The sequence below is a fragment of the Neoarius graeffei genome, chromosome 2, assembly GCF_027579695.1.
Source record: "Neoarius graeffei isolate fNeoGra1 chromosome 2, fNeoGra1.pri, whole genome shotgun sequence".
Classification (NCBI taxonomy): domain Eukaryota; kingdom Metazoa; phylum Chordata; class Actinopteri; order Siluriformes; family Ariidae; genus Neoarius; species Neoarius graeffei.
The window spans coordinates 65,080,460-65,102,877 of record NC_083570.1 but is presented as its reverse complement, the minus strand read 5'-3'; the positions used below and the strand labels follow the sequence as shown (position 1 = coordinate 65,102,877).

General features: G+C 41.5%; 1 protein-coding gene across 1 annotated transcript in view; it reads right to left on the bottom strand.

Moving 5' to 3' along the window:
- The window catches only part of ankrd27 (ankyrin repeat domain 27 (VPS9 domain)), a 78,113-nt gene that overhangs the window by 24,962 nt on the left and 30,733 nt on the right, over positions 1 to 22,418 (bottom strand). The window contains exons 2-12 of the mRNA XM_060914711.1: positions 21,247 to 21,369; positions 13,647 to 13,757; positions 13,399 to 13,555; positions 9,516 to 9,670; positions 9,365 to 9,424; positions 9,218 to 9,271; positions 8,735 to 8,800; positions 3,606 to 3,682; positions 3,366 to 3,487; positions 2,728 to 2,806; positions 1,772 to 1,904 (exon numbers count right to left, since the gene is read on the bottom strand). Of these exons, the coding sequence (XP_060770694.1) occupies positions 1,772 to 1,904; positions 2,728 to 2,806; positions 3,366 to 3,487; positions 3,606 to 3,682; positions 8,735 to 8,800; positions 9,218 to 9,271; positions 9,365 to 9,424; positions 9,516 to 9,670; positions 13,399 to 13,555; positions 13,647 to 13,757; positions 21,247 to 21,348 (1,116 nt within the window). The 5' untranslated portion in view covers positions 21,349 to 21,369. The remainder of the gene's footprint in view (positions 1 to 1,771; positions 1,905 to 2,727; positions 2,807 to 3,365; positions 3,488 to 3,605; positions 3,683 to 8,734; positions 8,801 to 9,217; positions 9,272 to 9,364; positions 9,425 to 9,515; positions 9,671 to 13,398; positions 13,556 to 13,646; positions 13,758 to 21,246; positions 21,370 to 22,418) is intronic.

Genomic DNA, 22,418 nt, shown 5'->3' with positions numbered 1-22,418 from the left:
AACAATTAAAAATAAAGACACGCCCATATATAGACAAGGCCACGTACACGGAAAACAGGTAGTAGACCTACAACCAAGCTTGAATACAGGTTAGGGTGCATGGATAAAGACATCCTATCATCAGTACCGTTCCTGTTATGATTTAACTAATCACATAATTTATAGTCATAATAAATGTCATCAGGAAAGAAAATATTCTGATTGTCTGATGGGTTTTTTTCCTGTGTTTTTATTTTTTTTATATATATATATATATATATATATATATATATATATATATATATATATATATATTAGTGCTGTCAAAAATGTCGCGTTATTAACGCGTTAACTTGACTCAATTTTAACGGCGATAATTTTTTTATGGCGAGATTAACGCTCTGTGACATGATGTAGGTTTTTCATAAGCTTTTGAAACTGCCAGGAACTTGGAACAAAGACTTTGCAAAAAAACCGATAGCAGCTAGACTGTAATGCCACGCCCCGCACAGCCAGAGTCCTCTGCCCTCCCCCCAAAGAACCAGCGCGGGCAGGGCGCGCTAGTAGAGATGGGATTTATGGCTCTTTGATGGGATCCGCATCTTTGTGATCCGTTCTTTGAAAAGAGCCGTTCAAAAGACTGGCTAATTTGGCTCTTTTTAAATATTTATTCAGTTTTAAGAAGACAGCGTCTAAAGAAGCCAGATCCCTCTGAACTGTAAACTCAATGCTATCCCAGAAATCCTTCCTGTAATATGCAAATTTGGCCGCCTCTGATTGGACAGCGCGACGCATCAACAGGCAGAAAGTGTAAAAGTACAAAATGTGTTAAGTGAGCTGAAACAGTAAAGATCAGATTCAATGCAATATTGATCAACGAACAACTTAAACTTAATATAATAGTGTACTTTATATTATAATCAAGCATGTCAAGCCTACCGTCACTGTGTAACCTATCTCTCTTTAGTTGTAGACTAACTCAAACAGTAGGTCATTTCACTCATGGTTCTCTTGCTAGCCCCGCGCCGGTGCTCAGCTTAGGTTTCGCTTTGCGGTGGCTGTGTCAAGACGTGTTATGCTTTGCAATTAAAAAAAAAAAAATCATTGGTACAAAGCAAGCCCATTCACTTTTTTATGCTGATAAGAGAATTACAATGGTTTTTTATGTGACAAAAATGTGCGATTAAATTGCGATTAATCGCGAGTTAACTATGACTGTCGGTCATAGTTAAATATTTTAATCGCTTGACAGCACTAATATATATATATATATATATATATATATATATATATATATATATATATTTTTTTTTTTTTTCTTTCCTTATGACATTTATTATGACTATAAATTATGTGATTAGTTAAATCATAACAGGAACGGTACTGATGATAGGATGTCTTTATCCATGCACCCTAACCTGTATTCAAGCTTGGTTGTAGGTCTACTACCTGTTTTCCGTGTACGTGGCCTTGTCTATATATGGGCGTGTCTTTATTTTTAATTGTTTGCACTGAGGATGGTCTGATTGTGACCGAAACGTTTGCACTTTTCACTTGGGTAGCACTTTTTGTTTGTTTTAATATGCAATAAAAGTGCATTATTATATCGGCATATAGGTGTGCGAGTTCCCTTTGTTTGGTTCTAGTTATTCTACTGGAACTTACGCACCCACCAGGTATCAAATTTAAAGGCGCGGTACCTTCATTGGAAAGCACGTTAAAAAAAATAAATACAATTTTTCATGAATGCAAGAGAACTACATTCAGACATAAGAGCCTGTTCATCTCTCACCGTCGGCCCCTGACTAAGGTTGCCTTGGCTGATGTACTCCACAGCTGCCTCGAACGATGTCAGGCAGTAACTCAGGTCGTCCTTGGTGGAGTTGCAGAAATGGAAGTTTTTAATGTAACTGAGATTTGCCATCCTAGAAAAAATTGAACAGATTTGTCATCAGTGGAATCAAAAGGAGGGGGGGGGGGGAGCTGACAAATAATTAAACGGCTTTTAGAGTAAACTGATTTACATACTGACCAAGTATATAGTCAGTCAATAGAGGCTTTACACAGTAACGTGACGCCATAGCAACTGTAACTATGCCACCATGATGGGGGCACGCTTGTAGCGCTGAAATCAGCATCAGGTGTTTCCCATAATGACTGGGTCCCAAGTGTACGCACACCGTGCTCTGAAAGATCCCTGAATGTAAATGCATTTGAAGTCTCGGTGAAGGTTACGTGATGCCGAGCCGCTGTGTTGCTCATGTTCACTTCACTCTATAAAGAATACACTGCATGAATATAAAGAATACACTGCATGAATATTGCTGCAATTGCGATTTTTTTTTTTAGTTCTTACCTTCATGGAAATGAAGTGAGCGTACCATAGGGTTTTTGAGCTCTCTGTTTGACACCGAGTTCCACCAAATGTTCTTCCCCCATTTTTCCCTTCTCTGTTTAGAAATCTCTAGTTTTTTGTTTCCCCCGATTATGAATTACTTTTGGTAAATTAAAAAAAAAAAAAAAAAAACTGATGTCTTTGTTTCGTTCAGAATGATGTGCACATCCAAAAACGCAGCAAAACCTTCCCATACTGATCAATAATAACTAACTCAGCTGAATGAAGCACTACAAGTGTGCCCCCTGTCATGGCAGCGTAGTTACTGTTGCTGTGGGGGGTGTCACGTGATGGTGCAACGCCTCTATATATGACGCTATATGCTGAGAATGATGGATTGCTGGTTTACTTACCAATTAGGAACCTCAGTTTTCACCAGTAGATACAGAATAACTGAAAGGAGGTCATCTGCACATACTGCCTCAAAGTTAACTGGATGAAGACAGAGAGGAAATACATCCGTCACAGTCTTATATTTAGTGTGTGTGTGTTCCAGTCTCACCATTTCTATACACTCCTCCTGTGTCTGCTTCACTAATCTACAATTTGGCTCACTGGCAGTTTAGCAAACCGTTGTCTTGACCAGACTGCTACTTTACACAAAATATCCAAGTGTTGTTGCGCTGCCAGCACTGTGTATTTCAATAACAACATTTTGCAGTGAAACAGGGTTAAGTATTGTGTGTGTGTGTGTGTGTGTGTGTGTGTGTGTGTGTGTGTGTGTGTGTGCGCACATGCGTGCTAATCTGGTTACTATAGAGTTCGAGAATGGCTGGACGGAAAGATAAAGGCATCATTGTCTGTGAGGACACCAACTGCAAAAACATAGCCCTGTTAAACTGCGTTGTCAGGGAAAATGATGATGCACAGTTATTGGGTCAAACAAACAAACTTTTTTAAACAAGCCCCCCCCGGTACTTCCCGTTCTAGAAACCAGTGCACAACCAGATTCCAAAGAAATAAGGCTCAGGTTACACAAAAAGAAACAGACCTTTGCGGCTGGGGGACTGCATGATGGTGAAGGCAACCTTCCTGAGGCACAGCAGCTTCTGCTGAGGAGAGCTGCAGCGGTTAAGCTGACTTAATTCCCTCTTTGCACGAGGTATATTTATACTGCAGAAAGAGAGAAAAATAAAAGGACCGCACAAGAGAGGGAGAGGGTGTGAGACAGAGCGAGAACTGAATGACAAATAAATCAACTCTGAATTGTACTTCACTGTATTCAGTTCACCTGAACTCTGACTTGACTCCAAGATCTTTCTGCTGTAATTCCTGCAGCCCTCTTGTTGTTTTATTGAATGCAGCATCCTATTAAAATACAAGATATGGAAAACACAGTGAGATGTGCTATTAGGGGAAAATAATCAACAACAAGGTAGAATGCTGTTATTACCCTGAATTTGAATATTTTCCCCAAACAGTGCATTCTAAAATATTGTACTTTTCTTACACCAGAGCAATTTCCCAACAATAACATTTTTATTAATTAAAAAAAAACAATGCATCATACTTTTATTTGTTTATAGTTATGTCTAATGTTGTGGAATGTCTGTGAGACAAGTTAATTCTTGTTATCACTTAGGCTATCGCAGCTATAGCCGTTTCCCCACATGCCTCTTTCCCCACCACTCTTCAAATTTATTAAGAAAAATATTTTCAATTATTAAAATTTATAGTAAAAAAATAAAGTATCATTATAATTTATTACCAAAAAAAAAAAGAAAAACCCCAACAGCTTGTCATGTTACGGAGAAACCATAAAGCCTCTCCAGTGGAGGAAAACTTTGTTAAAAGCCTTTGTTAAATAGTTTTTTTTTAATCAATTTATTATTTTAATTAGGTTGTTTAAGAAACACAGCATTATAGAAATAAGACTATAAACCTGTGGTTTACCCTGCAGTCAGGACTACTGTCAGAGCTGCTGTCATAGAAAATTAATCAATGACTTCTGACCCATTAAAACTGAGAATTTAACAGCGTTGTAGTATACAAGAGTTATTTACGTGGCTCATTTGAATCTTCAATTCTGATTGGTTAATTGCAGCATTCTAATGTTCTGTTGTTTCTGTAGAACAGACCGTTGCTATGAACAACAAACTGTTGCTATGTACCATGTCATTAGTGGAAGTAATACAATTATTTCCAAATTAATAAAATAACTTTTAAATAAAATAATTTGGCATAAAATGATTTCTTTAAGTAAGCAGTCATGTAATAAGCGGGATAACCGTACAGCAAACTGGTCATTATTGCAAAATAAACCCATTCAGGGTAATTCAAGACTGCATCACCATGTCGGGGTTTATTTCACAAGAATGACCTCAATGGAACCACAACGGAAATACAAGTTTTTAAACTGTGTGTTATCCCCGGCAATATCCGTTTTATGCATTTTTTTTATACTCCTGTCTATTTTGGATTATTTTGTTACGTTTATCATTTCTATTTACTGTATTATTGCCAAATAAATCAAATCAAATACCTGTTCGCTGTACATTTATCCCTTCCATAATACGCCAACATTAAATATAGCAGACACACAAACTGCATACATTATAAATTTGGGGGGGGGGGGGGGGGGGGGGTGTCAAAAACACCACCATGACCCAAACAATGTGCACACATGCATTCATACACACCAGAGGCGACTGCTCTAAGACTACAAGGGAAGCCCAGCTTCCTGTAAAACGTCTCAAAAAAAGTTTGTCTATTAAATATGTATTTACACGACTTAACTCTCTTAATCCAAATCAATATTTTGTGCTAGAAAGTGCTCAGCTTTATGGCTAGTTCAATCAGCAGCTCTTTCTCGCTGGTCACTGTAATCTGATGACGTGTTTATTCCCCTTAGAAGCCTGTGGAAGCACGACCCATTGAAAACCCTTCGATTCCCAGCGTCTCTGTAGTTTAATGCCACTATGGAATATGCTTTGACCTTAGTGCAGCAAAGCTAGATATTTCCTGGACAACATGCTTTTAAAATGGAGTTTCTGGACACCTGGTTTCACTGGGGGTTTATGGAGAGTCGCTGACAGTAAGGCGGGACTGGATGCTGGGCTTCTCTATGATGATTGGAGGAACCCTCAAATCTCTTTTGAATGTCATTTGACTGACTGCGTTTTAAAATTATACATCGCATCGGAGGGATTCAAGCTCAGTCCATGCGGTGTGTTGGCAAGTGAAGTTGAGAGACTAGCTGCTGCTCATTCTCATTCTTTTCGTACCAATATACAGTTCCTATTTCCATTTGTATATACTGTAAATAAAATTGGAAATAGAGTTTATGAGTTTGTTACTTGCTTTCATTTCAGTTCAGTAAAGGCTGTTTGTTTATTTGAAGCCAGGCAATAGAGGGGAAATCTAACCAGCTAGCTGTTAGCTGTGCGAAATGGCAAACGTTGCTGACCTGATTTTGGAGAAGACAAAATTAAACAGGGCAGATCAATGCCCAAGGTCGATTTAATTCAGAAGTCAGGGAGACACAATTGCTCATTTCAGCTGCCTTGGTATGGCAAAGTAAACTGGTTAACTGGGAGGGCTTTGACCAAGAGAATGTACTGTTGGCCTTCTCTCTTAAGGAGACCATCCCAGGGATGAATTATTTGCTCAAAACTGGCCCCGTGTCCAAAATCACTCACTCATTCACTACTCCCTACTCACTATATAGGGAATTACTACATAGAGGACTATATAGTGAGCTCATTGGTAAAATGAAAAAACATTTTCGGTCACTACTCTGTCGCGCTGCTATTTACTTCATTACTGTCGCACAATTAAAACGTGCCAGATCAGTCAGCTGGTGGGTTTTCAAAATAATAAATACATATGTTATTTACCAGCTGGGAGGTCCGTATTGTGAAATACTGTGACCGAGGTCTTGAAAGTACTGAGCGAGGCCCTCTGGGCCGAGGTCAGTATTTAAGGCCGAGGTCACGGTATTTCACCATACGGACCGACCTTAAGCTGGTAAATAATATATTTATTTTTTTCTTTACCAAATTCTAACAGAAAACGAGAGCGCCCGAAAGGGAAAACCGAGCCGAGCCGCCATTTTGAATCCTCATTCACGGCTGTAATGCAAATTGCTTCCTCCTCAGTATACAAGTGCACTTCCGTGGCAGGGGAAAAAAAAAAAAAAAAACTATACTTTGCTCCCTATGTAGTCCCCTATTTATACAAAATTGAGTCATTCAGGATTCAGCCATGTTTTTGCTCGGCGTTAGCAAGTTAGAGGTTTTTAGCTTTCTCCTGAAATGTTTTATTTCTTCTTCCTCAGGGTAGTAAAACTCGCTTTCGCTGTGAACACTGTCGTTATCGCTATCCATGCTGTAAAATTAATGCTATTCTCCTGAGAAATGCTGGCAAAAATTTATAAGATTTTTAATAATCTTATAAATAAATCTTATTAAAAAAAAAGATAAGTGCTGACAAAAAATGCTACCATGTTTGTAGCTGTAAACGATCAAGTCGCCAGAGGTCTGTAACCGGGGTCCGTACCGTAGGATACGGACCAGCTTGCCAGCCAATCAGAGCGCAGGATTTGGACCGCGAAAAAAATAAATGCATTTATTTTTGTGATAAATCCATATTATACTGAGTGTATTTCCCACATTAATAAATACAAAAGTGCTTTGTGTCTGCTGCATCTTTCAGTTCTTTTAAATCAAGGCTGAATACTTTCTTCTGTGCCGCTGCCCTTTATTAAATCAAATTTGAGGCTTTTGATTTGATTTCCTTCAGTGCAACTGCTACACGATGGTATATATTGCTTGGTTAGTGACCATCGGTTGTACACTACTTTTCACAGTGCATTGTGGGATACTTTGAGTGCACTATATAGGGGTGTAATAATTCTTACTATACATTTGGACAGCATTAGAAAATGGCGACCTCACTATATAGTGAGTGATTTCGGACATGGTAAGTTTTGGAGATTTGGCCAACTTTGACAGGGCGTGACAGGCTTGAGAAAAGCAAGGAACACTTAAGTTCATGTGCACGCTTAAGTCTACTTAGCAGAGTCGGAGTAGAACATGGCAGAATTTACATACACTACCGTTCAAAAGTTTGGGGTCACTTTGAAATGTCCTTATTTTTGAAAGAAAAGCACTGTTCTTTTCAATGAAGATCACTTTAATCAGAAATCCACTCTATACATTGCTAATGTGGTAAATGACTATTCTAGCTGGGCGGCACGGTGGTGTAGTGGTTAGCGCTGTCGCCTCACAGCAAGAAGGTCCTGGGTTCGAGCCCCGGGGCCGGCAAGGGCCTTTCTGCGAGGTAAAAGCACTAACAGACAGCTTGGTCATTTTGCATGTTATCATTTAGGTCTATAAGTGAAAGGTTTGGTTCCAAAACATGATAAATCCACGGTGATAAACTTGAGGAGGAATGAACAAATGAATGAATAAATAAACAAACAAACAAACAAATAAATAAGCGGCACGGTGGTGTAGTGGTTAGCGCTGTCGCCTCACAGCAAGAAGGTCCTGGGTTCGAGCCCCGTGGCCAGCGAGGGCCTTTCTGTGCGGAGTTTGCATGTTCTCCCCGTGTCCGCGTGGGTTTCCTCCGGGTGCTCCGGTTCCCCCCACAGTCCAAAGACATGCAGGTTAGGTTAACTGGTGACTCTAAATTGACCGTAGGTGTGAATGTGAGTGTGAATGGTTGTCTGTGTCTATGTGTCAGCCCTGTGGTGACCTGGCGACTTGTCCAGGGTGTACCCCGCCTTTCGCCCGTAGTCAGCTGGGATAGGCTCCAGCTTGCCTGCGACCCTGTAGAAGGATAAAGCGGCTACAGATAATGAGATGAGATGAGACTATTCTAGCTGCTGGTTTTTGGTGCAATATCTCCATAGGTGTATAGAGGCCCATTTCCAGCAACTCTCACTCCAGTGTTCTAATGGTACAATGTGTTTGCTCATTGCCTCAGAAGGCTAATGGATGATTAGAAAACCCTTGTACAATCATGTTAGCACAGCTGAAAACAGTTGAGCTCTTTAGAGAAGCTATAAAACTGACCTTCCTTTGAGCAGATTGAGTTTCCGGAGCATCACATTATTTTGTGGGGTCGATTAAATGCTCAAAATGGCCAGAAAAATGTCTTCACTATATTTTCTATTCATTTTACAACTTATGGTGGGAAATAAAAGTGTGACTTTTCATGGAAAACACAAAATTGTCTGAGTGACCCCAAACTTTTGAACGGTAGTGTATAAATAACAATAAATTGACAAATAATTGACTAATGACAAAAAAGTTTTCTTACGTAGACCTAAAACTGAGCTCCCCCTATTTCAATGACTACCAGCCACCACTGATACACACACACACACACACACACACACACACACACACACAGTACCTGAGTTGCTTCGAGAGTTCCCACATAACTAAAGAGATGATCATGGATACCATTATGTATGTACATCTGCCAAAAAACAAGAGCAGCATGAATAATGTGTTCCAAAGACAAATGGATCCCAACATTCAAGATATCTACTCAGTCCTTTGCTGCATGTATGCTGTCCTGATTTAGGCTGTTTTCACACTGTGCATTTTTTTTTTCCTGACAAACAGCTAAACTTTTGAAGCAGATACAGAAGGGGGGGAAAGAAGGGGAAAAAAAACGCTCATGTGACACTCACACTGTAACCATAAACTGTACTGGGTAGCTAGATTTATTGGCTTTATTAACAAATTAATTCTCAATATTTAGACTTTTGTTAGGAGGCAGAGTATGGCACGGCTAGTTTTTGAAAAGTGCTTGCGTTTTTCCCTTAAAACATGTTGGTACTTGAGGGGGAAAAAAATATATATATGTCACAGCAGCCTTATGTGAGCTTACCTCCACTGCTTGTTTGAGAAGGGTCATCTGAAGCTCCTGCTTGGTCAGCACCTTCTAAAACCCACAACACCCACTTCATCAACTCACAGCACAAGACACCAGTACAGACACAGCTGAACTTGAGAGCACAAGTCCATGTCTACATACCAGACGCGAATCTCTCAGCAAGCACTGAAGACATTTTGTATACAGAGCATGCACAGCATCCTGGGGAGGGAAAGAACATGGAGTCATTTCGCCCTTGATTAAACGATACTTCCATTAAAGGAGTTATATGGGGAAATGGACTCTCTCTCACTATGTGATGGCGCAGACCCTTCCTTTCCTGCTCTTTAAAGGACTGGCAGAATGCAGCAATGAATTTATCCAGTTTCTCGGCATGGCGGCCCAGGAAGTTCTTTACCTCCTCGAGATTCTTCAGGCAGTAGTGCGCAGGGACAGGACTCAGCTCAACTGACAAACAGAATTTCACAAGGATCAAAACTCCGCAAGTCTTAGACACCACGGAGCTCACAGAAATCGTTCAGTCAGCAACAAGTCTCACTTCTCTGTGGGCTTTCTTTTTTTTTTTTTAAAAGAATTGAAAAATAAAAAAGGCGTTCTCTTGAAACAAAAACTAACAAAATGTATCATCCCATTCCGAGGAATAGAGTTGGGAACTGAAACTCCGTTCCAAATTAAAACCGAATCAAAAATGACAAGTACTGGGTACCTGTAAAAAATTTTTTTTATTAATTTCAGTTCTGCTTATGGGATCCTAAATGTGTTAACCCTTTATTATTGCAAACAAAGGCTACATATCTGCAAAGCCATACTTGGCCATGACTATGTCAACACAACAGCGTGTCCATTTGTGTAGATACAGGCGAGCATGCATGGCTAATGTTACAACAGTGTAAAAGATGGACCGTTACTTTGTGAATGTTCAGTTTACACTTAAAAGAATAAAGTTTTTTTTTTTAAGTCTAAAACACTGGACCTCTTTTTTTTTTTTTTAACCATTCTAGGATTGAAAGCAGGAATCCATAAGAACCAGAATCGATAAAACTGAAACGATGCCTGATCCTACTGACAAATCTAATTATGATAATTATATTCAATATAGGCGGCACGGTGGTGTAGTGGTTAGCGCTGTCGCCTCACAGCAAGAAGGTCTTGGGTTCGAGCCCCGTGGCCGGCGAGGGCCTTTCTGTGCGGAGTTTGCATGTTCTCCCCGTGTCCGCGTGGGTTTCCTCCGGGTGCTCCAGTTTCCCCCACAGTCCAAAGACATGCAGGTTAGGTTAACTGGTGACTCTAAATTGACCGTAGGTGTGAATGTGAGTGTGAATGGTTGTCTGTGTCTATGTGTCAGCCCTGTGATGACCTGGCGACTTGTCCAGGGTGTACCCCGCCTTTCGCCCGTAGTCAGCTGGGATAGGCTCCAGCTTGCCTGCGACCTTGTAGAAGGATAAAGCGGCTAGAGATAATGAGATGAGATGAAAATCTGGATTTTGTTTTTGAAAATTCTATTTTTTTAAAACTGATTTTTTTTCCAAAATGCAATATACATGTTTGACACATTTTTCCCCAAAATGCTATAAATCTATTACATCAATAAAAACTTTATTTTTTCTCATCTCATTATCTGTAGCCGCTTTATCCTGTTCTACAGGGTCGCAGGCAAGCTGGAGCCTATCCCAGCTGACTACGGGCGAAAGGCGGGGTACACCCTGGACAAGTCGCCAGGTCATCACAGGGCACTTTATTTATTTTTTTATGTGAAATATAACTAGAAACAAGAAGTAAAAGTTGATCAACACACATGACAGCCTCTGAATTTGGACCATCTCTTATACTGGACCACAGATTTTCCCAAATTTCATCCATCTTGTTGTCTAAAAGCCCCAATTTATTTATTTTACACACAAAGCTCTGAGGAATGTTAATAGACCCAGTCAGATGTTTACATGGAAACTTTTTTTTTTTTAAAAGGACAAACTTTTTATTCGGAACAATAAATGTAGAAGTTTGGACACCGTGTACAGCGTATACAGTTAAATTCATAGCCGAGCTCCCCAGGTGCAAAGCAAAGCTCCATTCTTAAGAGAATATAGTGATGTATTGACCTGATCTTTACTGGCTTCTGCAATCATAGGGAACCTGATCATAAATGCAAGGCAATGTATTTCATAAACACTTGACCACCAGACAACGAAATTTGTATCTTTATTTACATAAGATCAAAGTCTTTCCCATGCCATGTGGCGCATAGGGCGTCGCCGATCTCTATTTCTGTAGCCCTCGGCCTCTCGCTTATTACATAGTTAGGGTTACAGTGTGTGTGTGTGTGTGTGTGTGTGTGTGGGGGGGGGGGGGGGGGGGGCTAGTCCTCTGGTAACCACGAGAGTTTGACTCCCCACTCACATCTGTATTGCAGTGTGCCTTGCCAGACAGCAGTAAGTAAGTACCATTTTTATGATGGTCTTTGGTATGACCCAACCGTGAGTAGAACTCACGATCTCTCGATCGAGAGGCAGACTCGCTAACCACTAGACCACTCGCCGGTGACACTTGCACAAGATGGATGGGTTTTAAATCCAGCCGTTAATGTTTAATTTTTATTTAAAAAAAAAAATTTACATGGATTATTTACTAACATATTTTACACTCATTGGGAGCTCTGCTTTTCGACACTGCCTTAAAAAAATATTAAGTGGCATATCTAGATCCCAGGAAGAAGCAGGTGCACTCAAAGTGGAAAATAACATTGGACCACATTCTTTACTGGAATAACAATAATAATAGGGCGGCACGGTGGTGTAGTGGTTAGCGCTGTCGCCTCATAGCAAGAAGGTCCGGGTTCGAGCCCCGTGGCCGACGAGGGCCTTTCTGTGTGGAGTTTGCATGTTCTTCCCGTGTCCGCGTGGGTTTCCTCCGGGTACTCTGGTTTCCCCCACAGTCCACAGACATGCAGGTTAGGCTAACTGATGACTCTAAATTGACCGTAGGTGTGAATGTGAATGGTTGTCTGTGTCTATGTGTCAGCCCTGTGATGACCTGGCGACTTGTCCAGGGTGTACCCCGCCTTTCGCCCGTAGTCAGCTGGGATAGGCTCCAGCTTGCCTGCGACCCTGTAGAACAGGATAAAGTGGCTAGAGATGAGATGAGATAATAATAATAAGAAGAAGAAATTTTAATTCCATCAGATTTACACATTTCTTTAGTGAAAGTTTGAACAAAATGACAGGAATTCTCTGCAATGTTGACAGTCATTGGGAGCTACTATTACTGTTTCCGTGTTTGAATGGTGTGCTGTGATTGGTCAAGCGGAAATAACGCAATCTGTGGAAAAATCAGTAGTGGCGCTTGTCACAGTTTGGAAAAAAACGGGGATATACAATGCAGAGAAATGTGGTGGAGATCATGTTTTGCACAAAACTGAGTTTGGAACTTGGAATAGCGATCGCATGTCAAACTTCTTTTGGTGGGAACTTCATTTTTTTTTTTTTAAATGGCACTTCTCATGTTTTGGAACCAAATTCTTCAACCGTGCTTTTTTAATAGAAAAAGTTTGGATGATAAAACGTAGTCGATCAGCGACAAACTCGTAAAACGCAATGGTTGTTGTTATTTAATCCCATGCGTTATAGGTTTACGGTTATTTAGCACAAGTTCTAAAATCTCAGTACAACTCCAAGTTCTTTAGCACAAGATCCAAGAACACTTAATCTTTATTATGAATACTTACTGATCATGTTTAAAGATGTTTGATGGATTTTATGAAAGCTGCCAAGATTCCAATCGAAAACGAGTGACTGCATTTCCCCACTGCCATTGAAATCAAATATAAACATGCTGCAACAAAGTGAATTTCCTAACATGCACAGCAGCAGAAATTCCAGCTTCCAGTCCCTAAGCAACCGTAATAAACCCCTTCCTATATCAAGTTGAGTATTTTTTTCGACTATTGTGACCATAATCCAGAGTTGTGCTAAGAGACTTTAGAACTTGTGTTAAAAGACTTTAGATTTGTGCTAAAAGATTTTTGTGCTAAATAACTGGATACTGCGTTATAAAACTCTTACATGCCATAGCATCATTAAACATAGATCACTTCTTGAAATCCCCATCAGTTCCCTGAACTGGCTCCACACCAGCACCCGGTCAGTAAGGGTCCAGTGTATAAAGGTGGAGAGCTCTACCTGTGCTCGGCTCAGAGTCAACAGGCCGAGTGATACACAGGATGCTGTAGGCCTGCTCCTTCTCATTGTAGAACGTCTCCTCAAACAAAATGGGGACTGAAGCCGGGCTCACAAACCCAGTCACCAAATGCACCTGGTTATTTTCTATCGACACCTCCTGAAAGATACAACAGAGAACAGTGCTTACAATCACTACACACTACTAACCCTCCCAGGGATTGATCAGAAGTGCGCATGTCTGCAAGTACCTTCCCATCAATTGTCTGGAAGCCTTGTTCTGCAGGCAAGAGGACATAGCTCTCAAACTGTGCTGCCGTGAACGAACCAGTTGATAAACTTCCTCGACATGGAACCAAGACCTACAGACAAACAAGCTGTTAAAGGAACAGTCCACCGTACTTCCATAATGAAATATGCTCTTATCTGAATTGAGACGAGCTGCTCCGTACCTGTCCGAGCTTTGCGCGACCTCCCAGTCAGTCAGACGCAGTCAGACGCGCTGTCACTCCTGTTAGCAATGTAGCTAGGCTCAGTATGGCCAATGGTATTTTTTAGGGCTGTAGTTAGACGCGACCAAACTCTTCCGCGTTTTTCCTGTTTACATAGGTTTATATGACCAGTGACATGAAACAAAGTTCAGTTACACAAATTGAAACGTAGTGATTTTCTATGCTATGGAAAGTCCGCACTATAATGACAGGCGTACTAACACCTTCTGCGCGCTTCGGCAGCGCATTGATATCTGAGCTCCGTATCAATGCGCTGCCGAAGCGCGCAGAAGGTGTTAGTACGCCTGTCATTATAGTGCGCACTTTCCATAGCATAGAAAATCGCCACGTTTCAATTTGTGTAACTGAACTTGTTTCATATCACTGGTCATATAAACCTATGTAAACAGGAAAAACGCGGAAGAGTTTGGTCGCATCTAACTACAGCCCCAAAAAATACCATTGGCCATGCTGAGCCTAGCTACATTGCTAACAGGAGTGACAGCGCGTCTGACTGCGTCTGACTGACTGGGAGGTCGCGCAAAGCTCGGAGAGGTACGGAGCAACTCGTCTCAATTCAGATAAGAGCATATTTCATTATGGAAGTACGGTGGACTGTTCCTTTAAATTACACTGCATTCAGAAAGTATCCACATCCCTTCACTCAGCCCCCCATTTTATGTTACAGATGTTCAAAGACTTTCAATTCTTTTTCCTCTAGTTGATCTGGAAAAAAAAAAATGAACTTGGTATTAACGCCGGAGGTAACATTCCACGCAACAGTCTACAGGTGGCCACTTCCTGTCTGTTCAAAGGTTTAATACTCGTTTTAGTACAAGGTGAGAGGTTGTGAAGTATAGCTGAGGTGAGCTAAAATCCCATTGTACATTTTTTCGTTTCACGCTTCAGCAAAAGCGCTCATTTTTTCCTTTATGAAGCTTTATCACAGAGAGATTTTCTATTGCATTAACATTAATGGTGCAGCCTTTTTAAGAGAAGAGCTGCACAACAAATGGTATTAAAAACTGCTATTTAAATTTATTTCTCAATAAAATCAGTGTCAATTATGCTGCACTTGGGTAGCCACTGCATAGAACACCGCACTTACAGTTAGGTCCATAAATATTTGGACAGAGACAACATTTTTCTAATTTTGGTTCTGTACATTAACACAATGAATTTTGAACAAAACAATTCAGATACAGTTGAAGTTTAGACTTTCAGCTTTAATTCAGTGGGTTGAACAAAATGATTGCATAAAAATGTGAGGAACTAAAGCATTTTTTTTTTTAAACACAATCCCTTCATTTCAGGGGCTCAAAAGTAATTGGACAAATTAAATAATTGTAAATAAAATGTTCATTTCTAATACTTGGGTGAAAACCCTTTGTTGGCAATGACTGCCTGAAGTCTTGAACTCATGGACATCACCAGACGCTGTGTTTCCTCCTTTTTAATGCTCTGCCAGGCCTTTACTGCAGCGGTTTTCAGTTGCTGTTTGTTTGTGGGCCTTTCTGTCTGAAGTTTAGTCTTTAACAAGCGAAATGCATGCTCAATTGGGTTGAGATCAGGTGACTGACTTGGCCATTCAAAAATATTCCACTTCTTTGCTTTAATAAACTCCTGGGTTGCTTTGGCTTTATGTTTTGGGTCATTGTCTATCTGTATTATGAAACGCCGACCAATCAGTTTGGCTGCATTTGGCTGGGTTTGAGCACACAGTATGTCTCTGAATACCTCAGAATTCATCCGGCTGCTTCTGTCCTGTGTCACATCATCAATAAACACTAGTGACCCAGTGCCACTGGCAGCCATGCATGCCCAAGCCATCACACTGCCTCCACCGTGTTTTACAGATGATGTGGTATGCTTTGGATCATGAGCTGTACCACACCTTTGCCATACTTTTTTCTTTCCATCATTCTGGTAGAGGTTGATCTTGGTTTCATCTGTCCAAAGAATGTTCTTCCAGAACTGTGCTGGCTTTTTTAGATGTTTTTTAGCAAAGTCCAATCTAGCCTTTTTATTCTTGAGGCTTATGAGTGGCTTGCACCGTGCAGTGAACCCTCTGTATTTACTTTCATGCAGTCTTCTCTTTATGGTAGATTTGGATATTGATACGCCTACTTCCTGGAGAGTGTTGTTCACTTGGTTGGCTGTTGTGAAGGGGTTTCTCTTCACCATGGAAATTATTCTGCGATCATCCACCACTGTTGTCTTCTGTGGGCGTCCAGGTCTTTTTGCATTGAGTTCACCAGTGTTTTCTTTCTTTCTCAGGATGTACCAAACTGTAGATTTTGCCACTCCTAATATTGTAGCAATTTCTCGGATGGCTTTTTTCTGTTTTCGCAGCTTAAGGATGGCTTGTTTCACCTGCATGGGGAGCTCCTTTGACCGCATGTTTTCTTCACAGCAAAATCTTCCAAATGCAAGCACCACACCTCAAATCAACTTCAGGCCTTTTATGTGCTTAATTGAGTGACATAACGAAGGAATTGCCCACACCTGCCCATGAAATAGCCTTTGAGTCAACTGTCCAATTACTTTTGGTCCCTTTAAAAACACGGTGGCACATGTTAAGGAGCTGAAACTCCTAAACCCTTCATTCAATTTTAATGTGGATACCCTCAAATGAAAGCTGAAAGTCTGGACTATGTCCATTATATAACTATAACTTGAATATGTTTCAGTAAACAGGTAAAAAAACAAAATTTGTGTCAGTGTCCAAATATATATGGACCTAACTTTATTTGCCCCTTTATTCTTGGATCAGTGGCTGTAGACATTGTACCATGTGATCTCACGCACTGAGTCTACAGAAGGAAAAGGAGAGGAAAAAAAACATCAAAACGCACTGCTAATGGCCTCCTCATATGATGCGTTTTATACTAAATAGTGTTTGTTTTGTGCTGGATATTGACTATTGAGAATTTACTGGCTGAACGTGCCATTAATCATTAACTCACACGGCCATAGGCCGATGAGCTGTTGCCATCACTCGGCATCCATCCGTCTGTCCACAAGTCACAAAAATTGCTACTCCTCCCCGAGTTTCCAATGGATTTTGATTCTGATTGCTTTGTTTGGAAGATCTAAATCAGAGTGTACAAAAGTTACTCTTTGGTTTTGCGAGTTCTCATTAGCAAGTTGCTAATTTGGCCGATTAAGAAACTTTCAGGAAAATCGCTACTCCTTCCCAAATTTTTAATTGATTTTAAATTTGATTGTTTTGTTTGGAAGCATCGTCATGTTCCCCTAGTAGAGTATCGCACTCCTCAGGGTGCTCCTGTCAGGACTCTGCCCAACAGTTGCTGGAAGTCTGTCTTATCCATCATTATTCTTCTAATTTGTTGTGCGTCTAATAACAGAAGATTCTCAAACTTTATCCATCTAGAAGATTGCGTGTTAAACAGAAGATCTAATCAGTCTGCACAATAGTTCCTCCCTAGTTTTGTGCTTGGTATGGCCATGTGAGCTACTGCATCGCTGACACTGGTTATTAAATCAATTAGAAGAACGTAAGAGTTTAGGAAATAAACTGTATGTATTGTGAGAGAGTGAGAATCACACAGTCTCATGGTGAAAACTGAATCAGTAATGATGGTTTGTTCGCGCTTAAGGTCAAAAGGACACATCTGCATACTGAACGTAGAACACTCAGTGTTGAGTACAATAACCTTCAAGTCCTGTAGACCAAATGCAACACAATTCAAATACACTATATGGCTGAAAATTGCTTGTTGAACATCCCGTTCCAGATTTAGTCCCCCTTTATTGCTTTAACAACCTCCAGTCTTCTGGGAAGACTTTCCAGTTGATTTTGGAGCATGGCTGTGCGGATTTGCTCATTCAGCCACAAGAGCGTTAGTGAGGTCAGGTGCTGATGTTTGGTGATGAGGCCTGGCATGCATTCAACATTTCATTCATCCCAAAGGTGTTCAGTGGGGTTGAGGTCAGGGCTCTGTGTAGGACACTCGAGTTCTTCTACTCCAGCCTTGGCAATCTGGGTCTTCATGGGCCTCGCTTTGTGCACAGGGGCATTGCCATGTGGGGAAGTCATGGCCTAAAGCAGGGGTCTTCAACATTTTTCAGGCCAAGGACCCCCAAACTGATGGAGAGATGGAGCAGGGACCCCCTACTATACATATTGTATAAAATTGTGTTTTATATCAAACTGGGCCTAGTGCCATGTATAAACATAGCTACCCTGTTATTGTGCATTCAATTCTAAGCTATTCAAATAATACACAGGTTCATATATTCATGTTTTTATTTTAAACACGTGCAAGGTACAGGGTGGCCATGCCACTGCCATTTATAAACATACATGTTGCATACAACTCCGAGCTATTAAAATAATTCACAGATTCATGTAGAAGGGACAGTGGATCCTCAAGCCATCTTTGGATGGCATACATACTCCCACATTATTGAGCCGTCTGACCCTGATGAGTAGCACACAACTTGTCTAACCTTGGATGGATGGAGGTTGTCAGTCAGAGGCTCATATCAGCCTCAGGCTGCAGTCTTGACCTGTATTTGTTTTTCAGGTAGGTGAGTAGGGATGGGAATTGATAAGATTTTTATGATTCCGATTCCATTTTCGATTCTGCTTAACGATTCGGTTATTTATCGATTCTCTTATCGATTCTCATTTGAAAAAAAGAGGAAAACAAACAGGTCGATTAGCATCAACTTTGTTTAGTTTAGGAGTAACACAGATTCACCAGTCCGAAGCGTGTCGAAAACGTGACATTCATTTAAAAGTATCGCATGCTGTGTGCGCAAATGTTTTTGCATATTACTCGTGTTCCCTTCCGACGATGTAATATCTACTTTGCAATGGCTGCAGGTCGCCCGGTTGTCATCTTTCCTTGAAAAATGCAGCCAAACTTTTGAGCGTTTAAACCACTTGGTTGCCATGTTGACTGCTTACTGCATGTCGCTACGCACTTTGCGTAACTTGCGTAATATACATGACGTTAGTCGTGCCCGCTGGAATCGATAAGGGAATCGTTAGCAAATCTGGCAAACGATTCCATGGAATTGAAACACTGGGAACCGGTTCTCAACAAGAACCGGTTTTCGATTCCCATTCCTATAGGTGAGTGAGGAAAATGCACTTTCGCAAAGATATGTTGTTGCAAAGGGCAAAAGGCTCATCATAGCTTTTGCTGCCAATTGTGGAAAGACTTTCTGGCAAGAGATCCAGAACTGGGTGAGTGGTTTAGTTTCATGTGTTTCTGAACGTACTTTTCGTTTGCACTTACCCTTATCAGCTGCTACATCAGCAGCAGGTGCAGCCTCGCCACTTGCATTTTCATCGGTGGTTTCTGAGGTGGAGGGTATCTCTCTCAAGTTTGTGGAGTTTTTTGGTCGAGCTACAAAACGATCCATTTTTGCTCATAAGAATGTCCATACACTTGGCATAATAATATACTAGCCGCAGTACTGGCTGTTGTGGATAGGAGCTGCAGTGTTTTAGACCAGGAATATCTTGCAAAAAAGATTTCAAAAGGGTTTACTGGGGAACTAAATGTCGTCTGTTTTTTTGTTATTTGATCTTTTTTTTTTTACAAAAGGTATCTTCTTTTCGATAATATTGCAGCGTGCGTCTTGTGTCTGGGATCTTAGTCAGCTGGGGACTGAATAGGTTCGGCCAATCACGGGGAACCTGACAGAAGCGGTGTTCACATACAGTACATACCGGTATGAAAGTGGTATAACTGTATCGATACAAAGTATACCGGTACAGTTTAGTGCATCTGTCCACACTAGCGAGAAATGTTTGCGGTTTTCTTTCACGGTAGTTGAAATGCGCGTGCGCGAAATGTTTCCGTGGTTACCGAGTAACTTCCTTCCGAGAATATGGCGGATGAAACAACATGTGTGCGCTTTTTGTTGTCACAGCGGGAGCACTTCCCTCGTTCTACGAACTGGCAGTGGGATCAGCCGTATCGCTTGTATCTAGAGAGAATGCCGGTGATGTCAAGGACCTATCTTGTAAAACCCGATCCATTATATCATAATATGGAAACTTACTACGTCCAGCCCCAGACCTACTGTTGTGATTCTTTGCTTTGTGATAATTGCGTATCAACACTTATTTTCGACCGGCACTGCTCCGGAGTGCGACCAGCCGCATCTTCGCCCATGAAGCAGCAGAGATCACTCGACAGTTGTCTGTACATGTCGATGTGTACCCCTCAGCTGTTCCTGGCATCGCTCGTCTCCCCAAAGCTCCAACAAACACATAACTTCGTCTTTGCTCCATGTAGCTCCACGGTCGTTTTGAGCCATTTTGACGTTTTATTTACAGCTGGAAAGCACGTGCGTATTGTATTGTATGAATAACCCGGAAGAAGTAGGAATGGTTCATTGTGCATGTGCATTATATTTGTATCAATACAGAACCGCTTCATCTGTCCACACTACAGCGAAGCGCTACAGTACCGATACTGTACCGGTACGAAACCCATACATTTGTGGGTTTCGTACCGATACAGTTATACCGCTACAGTACCGGTATAATTACTAGTGTGGACAGGTGTTGCGGTATGAAAGTAGTATCGTATCGGTACAAAATCCCTAGTGTGGACAGGGTAAGAGCCAGCCTGTAACATGGGGCCTCGTGATTGGCACAGCAGCGATGGGGCGGGTCCTCCTCTTTGTGTACAAGAGGCTTGGAGGGACAGGTCTAGGCTAGTCTCGTGCTGTGAGTGAACCGGTGCACAGCCTGAGAGAGCTCCTGTGTGTCCTGAATGTGTGCATTGCTGACTGAAAGATAACATCTTCTGCCTCCATTTATCCATTCACTACAATATGTTGGATTCATGTTAATGTGTATTTAAAGACATTTAAATTTGTGGGAAAAAAAACTGGTTTGAAAAAAAAAATTAAAAATATATTTTAAAAAATTGTCTAAATCAACCATAAATTTTGCGACCCCTCTTGCAGTACCTCCGCGGACCCCCTGTTGAAGACCTCTGGCCTAAAGGTTAGAGAAGCAGCTTTGGGACTAAAAGGTCACTGGTTCGATTCCCTGGACCAGCAGGAATGGCTGAAGTGCCCTTGAGCAAGGCACCTAACCTCCAACAGCTCCTCAGGCTGCTCTGGAAGCGTTGTGTGTCGCTCTGGATAAGACATTCTTCCAGCATTGTGGCAATTGTTTGGGGAAGGCTCATATATTAGGTGTAATGGTCAGGTGTTCATACTTTTGGTCATGGTACGGTTTTTCTGATATTAAGACTGTATAGACAATAGCCGTGAGCAAAATCTGCATGAACATCACAGGGTGTAGACTCGTTTTTACAGAGGCAGACTGAAGAAATTGGATGTTGTAAAGAAAAAATTTGCTTACGATGCCATGCACTTCTGCCACTCGGCTGCAGAGGTCTGGTCTTTGCTTCTCCAGTGCCAGGTAAAATGGATTCTTCAGAATGTCCTCATCATACACAGCCATAGGGACCCAGCACTCAGACTCCTACAGTGGACAGGGAGGGGAAAAGGGAAAGGATAGTGAGGAGGGGGATGAAGAGAGACAAGGTAGAAAAAGGAGAGTGAGTAACAACGTAGGCAGAAAGAGAAAAAGGAAAAGCTAAGCAGAAGGAGGACGCAAGGTGAAATAGAGAAAGAGAGCGGAGAGGGCATTGCACATCACATTAATCCTATTAGCTCATATTAATAGAGTCTGGCTTACTGATTAGGGTCATAGCTGTGGTAGCGGAGTCTGAAAGGTGCCATATTGGCATATTCATATTACGAAGCCCAAAGAAAATGCCTGACTACAGAATGCATAGCTAAACTAATTCATGAACATGAATATCTCAGGTGCCACCTTGATGGTGGGAAGGCATGGCCTAATGGTTCGAGAAGCAGCTTCAGGACCAAAAGGTCACTGGTTTGATTCCCTTGACCAGCAAGAATGGCTGAAGTGCCCTAGAGCAGGGGTTTTCAAAGTGTGGGAGAGTCAGCCCCCCCACAGAGAGCAAAAAAACAACAGCCCCCCCCCTTTACAATTTTTGTTGTTGCTATACTTAATGTTCCATTCGTATTTAAAAAAAAAATAAATAAATTATGGGTGTTGTACACATTATTTTTTTCTTTTACACATTTTAAACAGGGCGGCACGGTGGTGTAGTGGTTAGCGCTGTCGCCTCACAGCAAGAAGGTCCTGGGTTCGAGCCCCGGGGCCGGCGAGGGCCCTTCTGTGTGGAGTTTGCATGTTCTCCCCGTGTCCGCGTGGGTTTCCTCCGGGTGCTCCGGTTTCCCCCACAGTCCAAAGACATGCAGGTTAGGTTAACTGGTGACTCTAAATTGACCGTAGGTGTGAATGTGAGTGTGAATGGTTGTCTGTGTCTATGTGTCAGCCCTGTGATGACCTGGCGACTTGTCCAGGGTGTACCCCGCCTTTCGCCCGTAGTCAGCTGGGATAGGCTCCAGCTTGCCTGCGACCCTGTAGAAGGATAAAGCGGCTAGAGATAATGAGATGAGATGAGACATTTTAAACATCTGTGCTTTTTGAAAACATCT